At 51.8% G+C, this 15251-nt stretch overlaps 2 protein-coding genes across 2 annotated transcripts; one reads left to right on the forward strand and one right to left on the reverse strand.

Moving 5' to 3' along the window:
* Positions 1 to 463: 463 nt before the first annotated feature.
* Positions 464 to 4095, reverse strand: CTF1 (cardiotrophin 1). The gene is made up of 3 exons (XM_077141223.1): positions 4020 to 4095; positions 3059 to 3177; positions 464 to 1596 (listed from the first exon to the last, which is right to left on the reverse strand). The coding sequence occupies exons 1-3, from the start codon at positions 4042 to 4044 to the stop codon at positions 1117 to 1119; spliced, it is 624 nt and encodes a 207-aa protein (XP_076997338.1). The 5' UTR covers positions 4045 to 4095; the 3' UTR covers positions 464 to 1116.
* A 2567-nt stretch (positions 4096 to 6662) lies between these two features.
* On the forward strand, positions 6663 to 10559 carry BCL7C (BAF chromatin remodeling complex subunit BCL7C). The gene is made up of 6 exons (XM_077141222.1): positions 6663 to 6817; positions 7315 to 7393; positions 7728 to 7836; positions 7940 to 8101; positions 9716 to 9801; positions 10364 to 10559. The coding sequence occupies exons 1-6, from the start codon at positions 6726 to 6728 to the stop codon at positions 10487 to 10489; spliced, it is 654 nt and encodes a 217-aa protein (XP_076997337.1). The 5' UTR covers positions 6663 to 6725; the 3' UTR covers positions 10490 to 10559.
* The last annotated feature ends 4692 nt before the right edge of the window (positions 10560 to 15251 follow it).

The raw sequence follows: 15251 nt of genomic DNA on the forward strand, positions 1-15251 counted from the left end.
GGACAGCTGGGCTCCTTCCTGGGCTGTCCCTGAGACCTTCCCTTTCCAGGGGCTGCCTTCCTGTCTCCATCTACCTCACTCTCTATATGAAGACTTGGCCTTTCTGAACAGAGAGACCTTCCTTCTTCCAGCTGGAGATGCTCATTTCCTCCCTTAGTCTACCTCTCTGTCCACAGTCACTGCTCTCCAACTTCCTGTCTCAAGGGCTTCACTCCCTGATCAATAGAAGTGCAATTCTTGAAAATCTGAGGACATCCCATCGCATCCATATCCTCATCAGGCACATGTTGTTTCCTGTTCTAAATCGACAGAATGGGATCCCTGGTCCTGGGGGCTCTCCTGAATCTCCCAGCTACTGTGTGCCTTTTGGGCATGTCTGAGGGACCAGGCTGAACCCTTAGGATCCTACTCCCCCCAAAGCTGTCTTCCCATTTTCAACAACTGTATATACTGGCAACTGCAGTTTTCTTTTTTTTTAAACATTTTATTTACAAAAAATTAATTTATTCTCTGAAATAAAACTCTTTTAAGGTGTAGCTCTTTTCTTTCCAGAGATCTGGGTGGGGTGGGGAGTAGTTGCAGGAATAGGGCAGAGGGAGGGAAAGAGGGGGAGAAGAACATCAGGGGGAAGGAGAGGGGGCAGGGCCTGATGGGATGGGGGAGAGTGGGGGCAGCAGATAGGTGTGGTCCTGGGGAAGGTGGGTGAAATTAGTCTAGTGTAGCCCCCCAAACGGGGCCAGCAGGCACTTTCACAGACAGGGGGATAGAGGGGACAGCTGCCTCCTTGAGATGAAGCTGTAACTACATGTGCTCACAGGCAGCCAGAGGAAACAAGAGATGGAGAAAGAAGGAGACAGAGAGACCCCCAGAAATGGGTAACTGGGGAAACCAAGAGCGTCTCAGGCAGACCCAAGGCATGGATAAAAGGAGGAGGAAAGCAAGAAAGTGTTAGCTATAGAGGAATCACCCACAGAGGCAAGGAAGCCCAGAGAAAGGAGCAGAGCGAGACCACACAAAGCAAAGAGAGACAGAGACAGAGAGAGACAGAGAGACAGAACCAGAACGACAGAGCCTAAGAGGAGGCCACAGCGCGTGCTGCGCCCCCGCGCCCCGCGCTCAGGCCGGGCCCCCGGGCATCAGCTGGCCCAGGTCACCCTCGGTGCGGCTCACCCACTCGCGGTAGAGGCCGCACACGCGGAAGCCCAGCACCTTGGCCGGGAAGGTGTCCGCGGCGGTGGCGGCAGCGGCGGCGGCTGCTGCTGCTGCGGCGGCGGCGGGGTACTCGGGTCGGGCCCCGCGAGCTGGGGCGCCCAGTGCGGCCAGCACGGCCTCCACGGCGGCACCCAGAGCCCTGGTTTGGCGCGCCGCGTCTTCCAGGCGCCGCAGCAGGCGGGGTGCGCGCGGATTCAGCTCGGCCTGGCGGCGGCGCACGACGTCCAGCAGCGGTGGCAGCGCGATTAGCGCTGCCGCGTCCAGCCGCAGCCGCTCGGGAGCAGGCAGCCCCGCGTGGCTCGCGGCCGGGGCGCTTAAGCCGGCCACCGGCTGCCGCGGTGGCGAGAAGCCGGGTAGCCCGAAGGGGTCTCCCTGGTGCTGCACCTGGGGAGACACGCGCGGTTAGCGGGGGCGTTCCAAGAAGCAGGGGTCGGCGCGGGGTGGGAGCCTCCTCCACCTCGTCGGGGGCCTCAGTTCCCTTATTTTGCAAACGAATAATCCCTTTTCCCGGGGCTGCTGCGTCCCATGTAATACAAAGACACCAAAACCAACGTGGGCTTTCCATCAGGGCCTTTGTTTACTCATCTCTAAAAATGGAGATAATGATAGTGTCAACCACAGGAGGTAGTGGGGAGCATGTACCGTTTCGAAGGGGTGGCCCCTTGGAAACGGTAAATAACATGTTACCTCTTCTTAATATTATCTTACAACCCAGGGTCAAATCCTGTCATCACCACTTAAGGGCTGCAGTTTCTGGCAAAATCATTTCCCTTCTCTGAGCCTCAGTTGTCTCTCTCATCTGTAAGATGGAGGAACAGCGCCTTCTCCTGTCTTCTTGCCTCGTGAGAATTATATGAGAGAATGCAGGGAGTCCATTTCACTCCTCTCCCTTCCATATCTTGTCTTGTGCCTCCTGCACACAGCAATGGCTCAATGAATAACTGTCATATGAATGAATGAATGAATGAAAGCTAAAGGTGAAGGTGATTTGTAATTTATAAAACATCATAATAACATTTATCCTTTACTAACATCTTGGCTTTGGTTCAAATATTATACTTACAGTTATAAACACATCATTTCAATCTTGCCAATAAAGGGTGTGGTGGTGATAATTTTGTAAATGATGAAAGGGAGCTAAAGAGGTACAGTGACTTGTTCTAGGTGGTCCAGCTAGGAAGCAGCAGAGCTGAAATTTGAACCAGTGTTGAGAGTACTACAAAGCTAATTCTATCTCTATTATCCCAGTATCAGCTGTCATAATTGCTATATTACTTTTTTAATGTTACCATGATTACCCAATGTCAGTTTAGCAAGTTGACAGGCTTGATTCCAAATTATATCCTTCCTTCAGAACAATGTACATGAGGAAATATCTACCCTCTTCCCAAACATATTAGGGGATCCCCATTCTCTGTAAAGGTGCCCTCTTGAGATGGAATTTTTGCCCCAGATTGAAACCCCTTCTTAGACTCTGAATATTCCTGCAAAGAGTTCGCAGATCATCTTATTCAGTCGCCTCCTTTTACAACTGGAGAGACCAAGGCCTATGGACTTGAGTCAATGAGATCACCCAGAGTCTAGAACCTGTGATCCAGACTTCTGCCTCTGATTTACAGAACCAAGGGAGCCTCCAAGCTGAGGAGGATGGCGGGGCATGTGGGGCACAGATAGGGGCCGCCTCCAATTTGCTGGGTGGCCAGAGACAAATTACTATTCTTCTTGGGACCCTGATTCCACAGTTGAGAAGCAAGGCTGAGAATGTGGGTGGTCAAGGACCCCTGGGCTCTTGCGCTTTCCAATGATACCCCCAGCATACCCCCTCCCCATGCCCACCCCCACTCACATACTCCTGGAGCAACTGTTCGGCATATTTGTTGAGGAGGCAGGCAAGGCTGTGTGTTTGTCGGATCTTGGCCTCCAGGTGAGGAAGGGGTGAGACTGAGGAGTCAGCCCGGGGCTCTTCTGGAGGGAAAGGCAGGGAGGAATGAGGGCAACCCGAACCCCTGTCCTCAGAGCTCTCAGGCTGGGCAGGGTCTGTCCTATACCAACTGAGGGAAAGTGACCTTAGTTAGTGACTGTTGGAATTTTACGTCCATTGAAGCACAGAACTTCAAATCAGTACGGGCTTTTAAGAAACAAGCCCTTCATTTTACAGATCGGGAAAGCTAAGTCCCATTCTCTCCTTGATCCCCCTATACCCCCTTCTTATGGGTACTGGGCGGCATCAAGGAATCGGCGGCTGGCTCTGCGCGACACACGCCAGAGGGTGGCACCCAACGGGAGAGAGGACTATTTTTCCCGAGATGCCTAGCGCGCCCAGATGCATGCTGGGGGATGTAGTCCTAGCCCGGCACCTCCCCCCCGCCCCCGCCTGAGTTTCCCACCGCCTGTACGGATACTGAGCTGCCTCGTCACTCACTATCTCTTGTGGCCCAAAGCCTTTCCCTCCCAACTCTATCACTCCCTTCGGCCTCCCAGCTCTGATTCTTTCCGAAGACCCAGAGGAAAGAACCCAGGCGCCAGTCCCTAGTCTGGACGCCAGACTTCCCCACAGAGGACTTGAACCGGTGGTCTGGCCTCTGAGCCCAAGTTCCCGAAACCGCAGCCCCAGGTTCCTATGAACTCTGGTGCCCGTTCCCTTCCGGCAGCTCACCCGCTGGTTACCAGACACCGGAGCCCCGCGCTCCTCCTCCCAGGTCGCTGCCCTCCCAGCCTCGGGGGAGGCGGGGACCCTGACCCCGGCTCCAACCCTTCTGGCCCCTGCTCCCCTCGGGAACCCGGCGTCAGGCCACTCAGCCCCTTACCCAGACTTCCCTCCCTCCGGCTCATGTTGGCCCCAGGATGATCCCGGTTCCCTCCACGCCCCCCTTCCGAGGTGAGGTGGGGGGAGAAGGGGTTAAGGGGTAGGGGCGTGGTTCGGGCGCAGCCAATCAGGGCCCAGACCCCAAACCTTCCCCCCCACCCCCTTCCAGGCAGGATTCTTTGGCCCTGAGCTCAGATCTTAGACTTTCCGAGAAGGGGCCCCAAGAGGGATGCCTGCTTGTTGGCACGGTGGGTTCCGGACCCAGACCGAGACCTGAGAGGACACAGACTGGGACCTGCGCCCCTCTGGAGGGAGAAGGCTAGAGCGCGACCTGGGACAGGGCCTGGGGCTGGGGTTGCTTTCTGGGGAAAGCTTGGGGGAAAGGAGAGGGAGGGTGCTGGGCTGGCAGGACAAGAATGTGCAGGCCTTCTCTCTTAGGGCAAAGTTGAGGTTGGGTGGCAGTGTGAGGACACTGGGTGGAGCGAAGGAGGCCATGCGGTGGGAACCCTAGGGCTTGGGGCACACATGCCCAGACATACTACTTTTGCCCTATCTTAAATGTGTTCCACCTGGTCTGCAAAACCTTATTGTCATGCTGATAACCAGACTCCCCCTCCCTCAAACACATTCTGGTTGTCACACCTACCTGGAGGGAGATGATACCCCATCTCATCTCTCCTCACTAGGCCCAGAGACAGAACTCCACCGACACATACACATGCATCTACTTAAGGGTTAATGCATACAGCCACTCATTCTTCCACAGGAACAAACCTTAGAGGCAAGTACAAATTCACCAAGCTGGTGCAAACAAACCCTGAAAGGTCTGCACACACTGACCTATCTTCATGATGATTACCAAAGACCTACTCTGTCCAGGGCCCTGGGACTCAGAGATGATCCATACCAGTTCTCTGTGCCGTGACCAAGGACAATGACAATAGCTGGCAATGGGGTTATTGTAAACAAAGCCTGTGTTTCTGTGAGGATGTTAATATAATCAGACAGTGGCCAGGATGAAGGAAGAAAGGAATTAACTGGCAGAGGGTACAACAGGTGCAACTGAGGCCAATGCTTGGTAGCAACCTCAGGCACCCACTTATTCATAGCTCATGTTTATTGAGTGTTTACTATGTGCTATACGTGCATTAACTTATTTATTGCTCATAACCTCATAAAGTAGGTAATATTATCACCCCATTCTATAGATGAGAAATAAAGGTATAGAAAGATGCATGGCTTATCCAGCATTTCACCTCAGATCAGCAATTCACCTCAGCAATCTGCCTCCAGAGATGCTTTCCTAACAACCTTACTATTCCTTCATCCTTCTGGATACAGCAACACCAGAACTCAGATCCAACAGCCACGACCTGGAAACACACACACACACACACAAAACACAAATTTAGACATGGTCATACTTCCTGACAAATAACTTCAAGTAACACCAACAGACACACTCATTTTTTTTTAGGTAAACTTTTCATGGAAGTATAATATACAGGCAGAAAACTGCACATATCCATACAGTTCAATGGATTTTCGCAAAGTAAACACGCCCAGGGAACCAGCATCAGATGGAGAAACAGAACATGACCAGCTTCCAGAAACCTCCCACTTAAGCCCTCCCAGACAACATCCCCCAATTATCCTGTTTTCTCACCCCATTAATATACCTTTGTGGATTTTTGAACAGAACCATACAGCTTGTACTGTGTCTGGTTTCTTTCACTCAAGATTTCCTTCATGGGACTTGTTTCCATTGTTGGGTGCAACAGGACATCAATTACGTTGTTGCTGTATGACATGGTATGAAGAGGATACTTTTTTTTTTCACTCATTCTCCCGGTGATGGACGTTTGGGCTGTTTCCAGTTTGGCATTATTATGAACTGTACTATGAACGTTCCAGTACGCGTCTCTGGGTGCTCATACCAAGGCATTTCCTTTTGGAAGCTGATAACCTAGGGAGTTGAACCCCTGGATCACAGATAGGGTTGGCATCTGTTCAGCTTCACCAGAAACTGTCAGTTTTCTAAGCGGCTCTACCAAATGACACTGTGCACCCTCCCGCCCCCCACTCCAGAAATATAAGAGAGTTCCAGGTGCTCTACTTCCTCGCCTACACTTGCTAAGGTCTGTCATTCTCATTTTAGTCATTCTGGTGGGTGGCGCCGTAGTTGGCACTCAGTAACTTGGGTAGCGAGCGTGGTAGATTCCTTCAGGCTGGCCGCACACATGCACACAACACAGCGTGTTCAGGGACGCCACGCGCAGCGGACGTACACCGGGCCACGGACACTCGCGCGCACCCCGGCACCCACGTGGCCTGAACGCACCGCCTCAGCCCGGCCGCGCGCTTCCAGGCGCCGACTCCCCAACTCTCCCTCTCCGCAGCGGGCAGGGGGCGCTGCGCGTCCGGGCGTCCCGAGGGGGCGGGCCCGGGGCGGGGCGGGGCGGGCCGGGCTTCCAGGCCTCCAGTGTGGCCGCCCGCGCCACCGGGCCGCTCCGGGGCCGGGGCGGGGCGCGGCGGCAGGAAGCGGGGCGGGGACTCGCGGAGGCGTTGGGGAGCGAGGGAGGGCGCGGCCAACTCCCGGAGGGACGGCAGGCGGAGACAGCGGCTCCCCGGCCTGGCGCCGAGCCTGAGCCCGCCAGACGGGAGGCGGCTCCGCCGCGGGCCCGGGCCGGGCCTCAGCCCTGCCAGCATGGCCGGCCGGACCGTGCGGGCCGAGACCCGGAGCCGGGCCAAGGATGACATCAAGAAGGTGATGGCGACCATTGAGAAGGTCCGGAGATGGTGAGCGCTGCAGCGGGGCCGGGAACGGGACATGGCGGGGCCTCCGCCCCATTATGTGTCTACACTCGCATCGCCAGCTGTGGCCTCCAGGTGGTAGGCGTGTCCCCCGGCTGTGCCCGGATCGACAGGGCTCTGTTGCTCTTCCCCTGATAGTAACCAGCCGGCCTCGGCTGAATGGGCCTTCGTTTGTGCCCCGCCCCCTAAAACTGTTACACCTCTTTCCCCCAACATGCCCCAGTATCTTTATTGCCCCATTCCCAGCTAAGCTCACAGCTGTACCCCTACATATGCCCCAAGGGTCTGCAGGGCCATAGTCACAGGCCATACCCTTTCTGTGCACCCCCATCTATGTTCTGGGGTCTACAGGGCTCTTTTTCTCCCCCAAACTATGCCCCATTAGCAAAGCTGTCTCTCCCCAATCTCTGCAGGTACCCCCAGATCTTGGGGGTCTCAACCCCTAGGCCTCTCTGACCCAGTTACTCCCACCCCCCCAACAGGGAGAAGCGCTGGGTGACTGTGGGTGACACTTCCCTTCGTATCTTCAAGTGGGTGCCAGTGGTGGACCCCCAGGAGGAGGTGAGCAAGCCCCCAGCCCCTGCATCTGTGCAACCTCAGACAAGGCCCTCCCCATCCTGGCCTCGACCTCCAGTTCTCGCTCTGAGACCTCAAATGTAGCAGCCCAGACAGATGGTAATGATTATTAGGCAGACCCCAGCCTTCCCCCACCCCCCCAATACCTTTTTTCCTGCTCCAGACATCCACATTCAGGATCTAACCCAGTGGACACAACCTCTTTCACCTAAGGCAGAGCCTTTTGCTTCTCTGTGCCTCAGTTTCTTTACTGTTCAGTGGGAGGTTTGCAAATTAGAAAGCCTCTTGGGGCTCTGACCCTTACTCCTCTAACCCCCAGGAGCGACGCCGGGCAGGTGGCGGGGCGGAGAGATCCCGTGGCAGGGAGCGGCGGGGCAGGGGTGCCAGTCCCCGAGGGGGTGGCCCTCTCATCCTGCTTGATCTCAATGGTATGTGGGGATTCTGGGACTGGGGGGTCAGGGGGAATTGTGGGGATTGGGTGAAGGGACTGGGGGCCTCGGGCCCAACCTTCCTGGCTTCTTGATCTCACAGATGAGAACAGCAACCAGAGTTTCCATTCAGAAGGCTCCCTGCAAAAGGGCACAGAGCCAAGCCCTGGTGGCACTCCCCAGCCCAGCCGCCCAGCGTCACCTGCTGGACCCCCGGAAGGGGTTCCTGAAGAGACTCAGCCCCCACGGCTGGGCCAGGAGAGAGGTAGGACCAGGTGCTTCTCAGGGATCCCTCCTCTGGGTCCTGTCCTCTTCAAAACAGAACTCACCCATGCTTACTCCCTCTCCTGTGTGGCCTCTGGAAGGCCTTCCCTGACTCCTGTGGAAAGTCAGCACCTACCTCTAGCTACTGTCCATTTCATTCCTCTGGCTTCTTAGGATTTGTAGGTCTCTTATCACCACGTGAACTTTTCACATAAATTTAATTTTTTATTACTTTAATGCCCTTCTCCCCCACTCCACCTGTCAGCTTCATGAAGCTTGGGTCCATAACGATCTTGTTCACTACTACAGCTATGGACCACCACGTGGCACACAGCATTTGCTCAATAAATATTTGTTGAGTGATTAAATAATAGCAATAATCATGAGTAATTAATAATGAAGATGAAGATAATAGTTAACATTTACTGAGCTCCTATTATGTGCCAGACACCATTCTAAGCACTTTACCCCATATTCATGATGTAGATATGCCCACTCATAGATGAGGAAACTTAGGTCCAGATGAGTGAAGTAAGTTGCCCAACCTCATACAGCCATGGCACCAGTGTCTTGGGCATGGGTCCTCCTCATCCCCTCACTCATCCAGTCAATCCTGTCTGGTCAGTACCACCTCCCAGACATCCCTGCTCTCCTCTCCTCCACAGTCCTTGCCTGGCCCTGGCCTTCCATCTCTTACTCACTCTGGCTCTTGCCTCCACATTGATCTCCTCTCCTCTGCCCTGGTCTCCTCTCTTCCAGTCACCTCAAAAGGCTGCCAGGAGAGGTGCAAGGGTAGTTCAGTTGTAGAATTCTCGCCTGCCATATGGGAGACCTGGGTTCTATTCCTGGCCCATGCACTTCCCCAAAACAAAACAAACAAACAAACAAAACAAAACACAAAAATTCATCAAATGGTGCTGCAGTAATGGGCTACTCATGTGGAAAAAAGAATTTAATGTGACCCCTGCCATACAGCATACAAAAAAAAAAAGCTATCAGGGCAACGTTTTCTAACCCACAGGTTTGTTGCAGTGGTTTCCCTGCTTCAAAGCCTTCAATGGCTCCCTGTGGCCTTTGATGCCTCAGCTTGGCATTTAGGGCTCTATATGAACTACCCCTGCTGACCTCATGGTCTTCCTCTGAGAACTCTGGGCCTGGGCCTGTGTGTGGATTCTGCCTACTTCGTTGCACTGAGGGCGCTACCTGTATTCTCTCATTGAATCTTCACAACAACTTCATGTAGTAACTGTGTTATCATCCCCATTTTCTGGATGGGCAAACTGAGGCCCCGAGAAATGAAGTAGTTGCCCATGAGTCAGGAATTGAACCTAGGCAGTTTAACCCCAGAATCTGCTTGCTAAGCATGTGTTCCCTCTGTCTAAAACGTGTCCCACCTTTCCACTGGCCAGATCAAATCCTTCTCACCCTTATCATCCCACACAAATGCTCCTTCCTCTGTGCTGCTTCCTGGACTGCAGGTTCACAGCTCCTTCCTCAGTGCTCCATGGCCCTCCGGCTCAAGTGACTGGCCCGTTTGTGTTTGTTTTCCCCAACTGGTCTGTGCTCCTGGCACAGAGTGGTTGATCAAGGAATGCCTGTTAACTTGACATTCCAGATCCTGGGGGCATAACTGCGGGTGGCACCGATGAACCCCCGATGCTGACCAAGGAAGAGCCTGTTCCAGAACTGTTGGAGGCTGAGGTGAGAGAGGCCAGAAGGCTGGACTCTGGGTCTTTGAGGGAATGGGGGCTGTAGGGCAGCAGAGGCTGGGAGGCTACACTCCTGAGGTCCAGGATGCAAACATAGATAGGTTGCAGCTAAAGGCTTTGAAGTTGGATTCTTGGGACCAAAAAGCAAAGGGGGTTTTAGAAATAGCCAATCTCCTGAGGGCCGGAACAGGGTGGATTTAAGACCACTGAAAGATCATGGGGTTCCTACTCTCCTCCAGTTTTTTTGTTTGTTTGTTTTTATTTTAATTTTAAAACTGTAAAATTTGCTGAAGAAAGTTCTGGACAAAATTCTGATTTTTCTCATTAGGATTACCTTGATGCATTTTTTCAGAAATGTCAGTTTCTTGCCCCAAACAGTGTTGTTGGTTTTGTTGTTCCCGCTGCCCTACTTAATCTGCATCTTGGGTTCTTGGCCCCGGGTTTAACTCCTGGGCCAGGAGGGGAGTGGAGTGGAGGCTTTGGAGAAGGCAGAGGCTAGGAGTCTGGACTCCTGGGTTCGGGTGAGCTCACACCTGTCCGCCCTTCCTCTCTAGGCCCCTGAAGCTTACCCCGTCTTTGAGCCAGTGCCACCTGTCCCCGAGACAGCCCAGGGTGACACAGAGGACTCGGAGGGCGCCCCCCCACTCAAGCGCATCTGCCCAAATGCCCCTGACCCCTGAGAAGCCGGTCTGCCTGCCCTGCTGCCCCAGGGCCCTCTTTGGCTTTTTACAAATAAAGACCCTTTTGTAATTTTGTGTCATGTCGTTTCCCCGTCAGGGCTGGGGAGGGTCTCTGGAGACAGTTTTGGCCTGTGCTCCATTTCTCAGATGAGGTCATTGAGGCTCTGAGAGGACCTTCTTTAGTTACACCATGAATCAGACATGAAGTGGGGCTTGAGTCAGAACCTTCCTGACACCCCCAGCCCTGCCCTATTCCTCTTACCTTTGACCCTCCCTGATCTTCAGCCTTCACCCTCAGGGAATGCCAGGTCTCTCCTCTTCCCTGACCCCCTTCTCCCCGCCTATCCCCGCTCCTTCCTCCCAGCCTTCCCCAGCAATCAAAGCTCTGGGCCACTGGGTCCTGGATTCCCATTCACATGTAAAACACAGAGGCTCAGGAACTTAGGGGTGATGCAACCTGTTCCTTATCAAGTGCACTGTATTCAGACATTGGGCAAAGAAAATGCATAAAAGCCTAGTCCCTGCCCTTGGGAAGCCTACACATCATGCCTCCCTGCCTTTGCTTAGCTGTTCCTCCACCTGGAACCCCAGCAGCATGCTTCCGGTTGAGTGCTGTGAGCTCCCAACTCAATCCCCAGACTCAGTCAATTTCCCCTCTTCAGCTCCCACAACTCCTGTGCTTCCACTCTTTGTCTCAGCATTTATCAGGCTGGTTGGGGATTGTTGGTTTGTGTGTCTATCTTGTTCAATAATCTATGAGCTTCTGAAAGCACAACTAGGTCCCCAGCCTTGCCCAGCATAGCACTGGTAAGGAGCAGTCATAGCAACTGTTTGATGAATGGATAAAGAAATGAATGGGCCAGGGGTGTCCAGGAAGGCTTCTCTGAGTAGGTGGCTGGTGAACTGGGCTCTGAGACATAATCTTCAGTCAGAAGGCCCAGCTCTATTACTCACTACTTTGTGGCCCTAGGCAGGCCATTTCCCTTCTCTGAGCCTTAGTTTGTTCATCTGATCAATGGAGACAAGAACTAGGTCTCACATGCCCTAGTGATTTATGGGAACCTTCAAATAACATAAGGCCCCTCATTCTCGGTCTGCAAGAGAGACAGAATCAAGTGTATTAGCCCTCATTTTGTTTTTTTTTTTACATTTTTTATTTTAAAATATATATACCAAGCAAAGTAAGAGAAGAGCAGTAATTTTCAAATCACACTTCAATAAGTAATTACAGAACAGATCCCAGAACTTTTCATGGGCTACTATTCCACCAACTCAGATTTTTCCTTTTAGCTATTTCTAAACACTGGAGGCTAGATGGAATATTAATATAGTGATTTAGCAATCATACTTGTTTGTTAAATCCTATTCTCTTTGTTATATCTCCTCTTTCTACCCTGATCTCTCTCCCAATCTACAGGGATCCCTGGGCAATACCCATTCTGACTTTTTCGTGTTGAGAAGGGGTATTGACACTAAAGGATAGGGGGATGTAATTAATTGATAATCTTGGAGAGGCTGGTCCCTCTGGGTTTCAGGATTTATCTGACACCTGGGATCCCTCCAGGAATTATAGGTTCTAGGAAAGCAAACTTAGTGCATGAAATCTTTATAAAGTCTCAGTTCGATCCCTAGGTTCCCAAGACTCAACAGGTGTGATGCTCACGGGTTTAGCAAACCATGGTAATCAGCACTATCTAACTGAAGTTTGCACAGGAGTTGCCTCCAGAGTAGCCTCTCGACTCCATTTGATTTTTCTTTGCCACTGATGCCTTATTTTATCAGACATCTTTTAATGCCTCTTTTCCTCCCCTTGGTCTGGAGGGCGTTGTTGATCCCACAGTGCCAGGACCAGACTCATCCCTGGGAACCATTCCCCACACTGCCAGGGAGACCTTCACCCCTGAATGTCATGTCCCACCCAGGAGAGGAGGTATTAGCCCTATTTTTAACACAGGAAGAGACTGAGGTGAAGAAAAGACCAAATTGGAACTTTAAAGTACCACTAAAATATGTAAGGGTGTTTCCTGATAGCAGGAGCAATAATGGAACCAGGGCTGCCAGGGGAGCCAGGTGTGCAATGATGTGGTATATCAGTTTCTTGATGTTGCCGTATCAAATTTATCATAAACTCAGCTGCTTAAAGCAGCACAGATTTATCATTTTATAGATCTGGAAGTGAGAAGTCCAAAATCTGTCTCTTTTTGGTAAAATCAAGGTGTCAGTAGGGCTGATTCCTTCTGGAGAACCCACTTGCTTGTCTTTTCCAGCTTCTTCAGGGCTCCTGCATTCCTTGCTTTGTGGACCCTGCCTCCCTCTTCAAGTCCAATAACATAGCATCACCCAATCTCTCTCTCTCTGCTCCTGTCATCACATCACCCTCTATCTTTGGCTCTCCTGCCTCCCTCTTATAAGGAGCTCATGTGATCCCACTGGGCCTGCCCAGATAATCCAGGATAATCTTCCCATCTGTAGATCCTTAAGCTAATCACATTTTACTTGCCATGTACAGGAGCATATTCACAGGTTCTGGGAATTGGGACTTGGACGTTGTTGGAGGGCCGTTATTCAGCCTGCCATATATGGTAATGATGGCAGCTCTTTCCTGGGTATATGAGCCATCTCATTACTCCCCTCAGAGGGAGGCAGGATCTTATTACATCCCCTGAGGTGATGAGAGTGTTCTGTAAAGTGCCTTGTATGAGCTAGTGGTACAGGCCCTGGGTTTTAATCTCAGCATCTCCACTCACTGTGTGACTATGAGCAAATTACATAACCTGTCTCTGCCTCATTTTTCTTATCTGTAAAATGGGATAATAGTAGCTTCAGTCTGATCAAACTACTGTAGGATTTTTTTTTTCCAAAGAGAGAAAGAGTTTATTATTACTACATGTGTAGCAGGAGAGCAGACAGCTTAATGGTTCAAAATCTGTCTCTAAAAGTTCCTCACAGGATTTTTTTTTTTCATGGGCAGGCACCAGGAATCGAACCTGAGTATCAAACCCAGGTCTCCAGCATGGCAGGCAAGAACTCTGCCACTGAGCCACCATAGCCTGCCTGTAGGATTTTAAATGAGGCAATACATGGAGGTTTCTTGGCTTGGCACATAGTGAGGGCTCAGTAAATGGCAGCTGACTTTCCTATTATCTTATTTCATAGATGAGAATACCAGCAGGTGGGGCTAAAGACCAGAAATGGGTCTGTCTGTAAGGCTGGGGAAGGAGACCCCAGCTGGGAATGGGGCATCCATTTCTGAGCAGCCTCAAGAGGCTGAGGTTTGAGTCTTCCCCCATTCTCGTCTCTCTTCTGCCTGCAGGCCTCGGGCATCTGTTCCTGAGCCCAGGCCGTCCCTGACCCCAAGCCTGTTCCCACACTCTCTGCAGCCCACTCTGTCCTGGTTTAAAAGTCACCTTTTCCATAGCTGCACCCTAGACCCATCGGCTTGCTGTAATCACCAGCCCCTCCAATGTCCACACTCTTTCTTTGGAAATTTCTCCAGCCCTGGTGGCCTCCAGGATCCCATCTTCTTCCTCTCTCGTACCCCATCCATCCTTGGACACTCTTGCCTCTTCCCAATCCTGTAAACGTTTCCTGCCCTGCCCTAGCCCTTCTCTTCATGGCACTCTCTCTGCTGGGACCCACCTTCTCCCTGAGGTCCTGGATCCCAACTCTCTTGTCTTACTTTCCCAGCTGCTAAAACAAATATCACATAATAGAATGGCTTGGTAACAAGAATTTATTGGCTCATGGTGTCAGAGGCTAGAATGCTTTCAGCATCTTCTGGCTGGCCAGCAATCTTTGGCTTTTTTTGTCATATGGCAGTGCACATGGTGGCATCTTTTCCTTTCTCTTCTGGGTTCCACTGAATTCTAGCTTTTGGCTGCTCCCAGCAGCTTCTCTATCTGACTTTCACTCTGTTTGTAAAGGACTTCAGTAATCAGATTAAAGCCCAGCCTGATGCAGGTGGGTCACACCTTAACTAAAGTAACATCTTGAAGAGATCTTATTTACAATGGGTCCATACCCACCAGCATGTGGACCAAGACCAAGAATGTGTCCAAACTGGGGTACACAGTTCAATCCATCACAGTCTCCAAGTTCTGCTCCTAACCTCCAGACTCAAACAGCAAAATGCCTGCTTGACATTTCTACCTGGATGTCCACAAATTCTCAGCCTCATCTTTCCCACAGCCCATTCCCACCTTCCTTGTACTTATGAAAGGCAACACAGTCCCAAGAGCTGGTCAAGATGGGAATACCCAAAAGTCTCAGTCAACTGCTTCTACTTCATCCCACTAGGCCCCCTGAGCCACAATGTCCCTTTTAGTCTGGATCCCAGATGACTGGCTGGTTTGCCTCTTTCCCCAGTGACCCACTGGCTTTATTTGGGTGCTTACATGACTATTTTCACAGCCTCCTTGTGAGTCTCCCTGCTTCACTTCTGCCCACTTCCAATCCATTTCTCTATCCAGCTGGGCCATCTTTCAGAAATGCTTATCTGTCCCTGCCATCCACCTGGTTGAAACTTTCCGGTTCTCATTCCCTGCAGGATGGTGTCTGCATGCCCCACCTCCACCACACTCCTGCACAGCTACCCTCTGAACTGCTTACAATAACCACCAACACACTCTGCTGTCTTTCCTGTCTGGGGCTTCATTTATGCTGTTTGCTGTGCCAGGATGGCCCTTCTCATCCCTCTTCACTTGGCAGATGCCTTGCTTGTCTTTCAAAGTGCAGCTTCCCTGTGGTTTTTTCTCTCTTTTCC

The sequence above is a fragment of the Tamandua tetradactyla genome, chromosome 23 (assembly GCF_023851605.1).
Source record: "Tamandua tetradactyla isolate mTamTet1 chromosome 23, mTamTet1.pri, whole genome shotgun sequence".
In the NCBI taxonomy this organism is placed as follows: Eukaryota; Metazoa; Chordata; class Mammalia; order Pilosa; family Myrmecophagidae; genus Tamandua; species Tamandua tetradactyla.

Bases quoted from the DNA above. Each gene is read 5' to 3' on its own strand.
- CTF1 (XM_077141223.1), bottom strand. From the start codon at position 4,044: ATGAGCCGGAGGGAGGGAAGTCTGG. The intron at 3,178-4,019 runs GTAAGGGGCTGA...CTTTCCCTCCAG, and splicing joins CCGGAGGGAGGGAAGTCTGG to AAGAGCCCCGGGCTGACTCC. The intron at 1,597-3,058 runs GTGAGTGGGGGT...GTGTCTCCCCAG, and splicing joins AACAGTTGCTCCAGGAGTAT to GTGCAGCACCAGGGAGACCC.
- BCL7C (XM_077141222.1), top strand. From the start codon at position 6,726: ATGGCCGGCCGGACCGTGCGGGCCGAGACCCGGAGCCGGGCCAAGGAT. The intron at 7,394-7,727 runs GTGAGCAAGCCC...TCTAACCCCCAG, and splicing joins TGGTGGACCCCCAGGAGGAG to GAGCGACGCCGGGCAGGTGG. The intron at 9,802-10,363 runs GTGAGAGAGGCC...CTTCCTCTCTAG, and splicing joins CAGAACTGTTGGAGGCTGAG to GCCCCTGAAGCTTACCCCGT.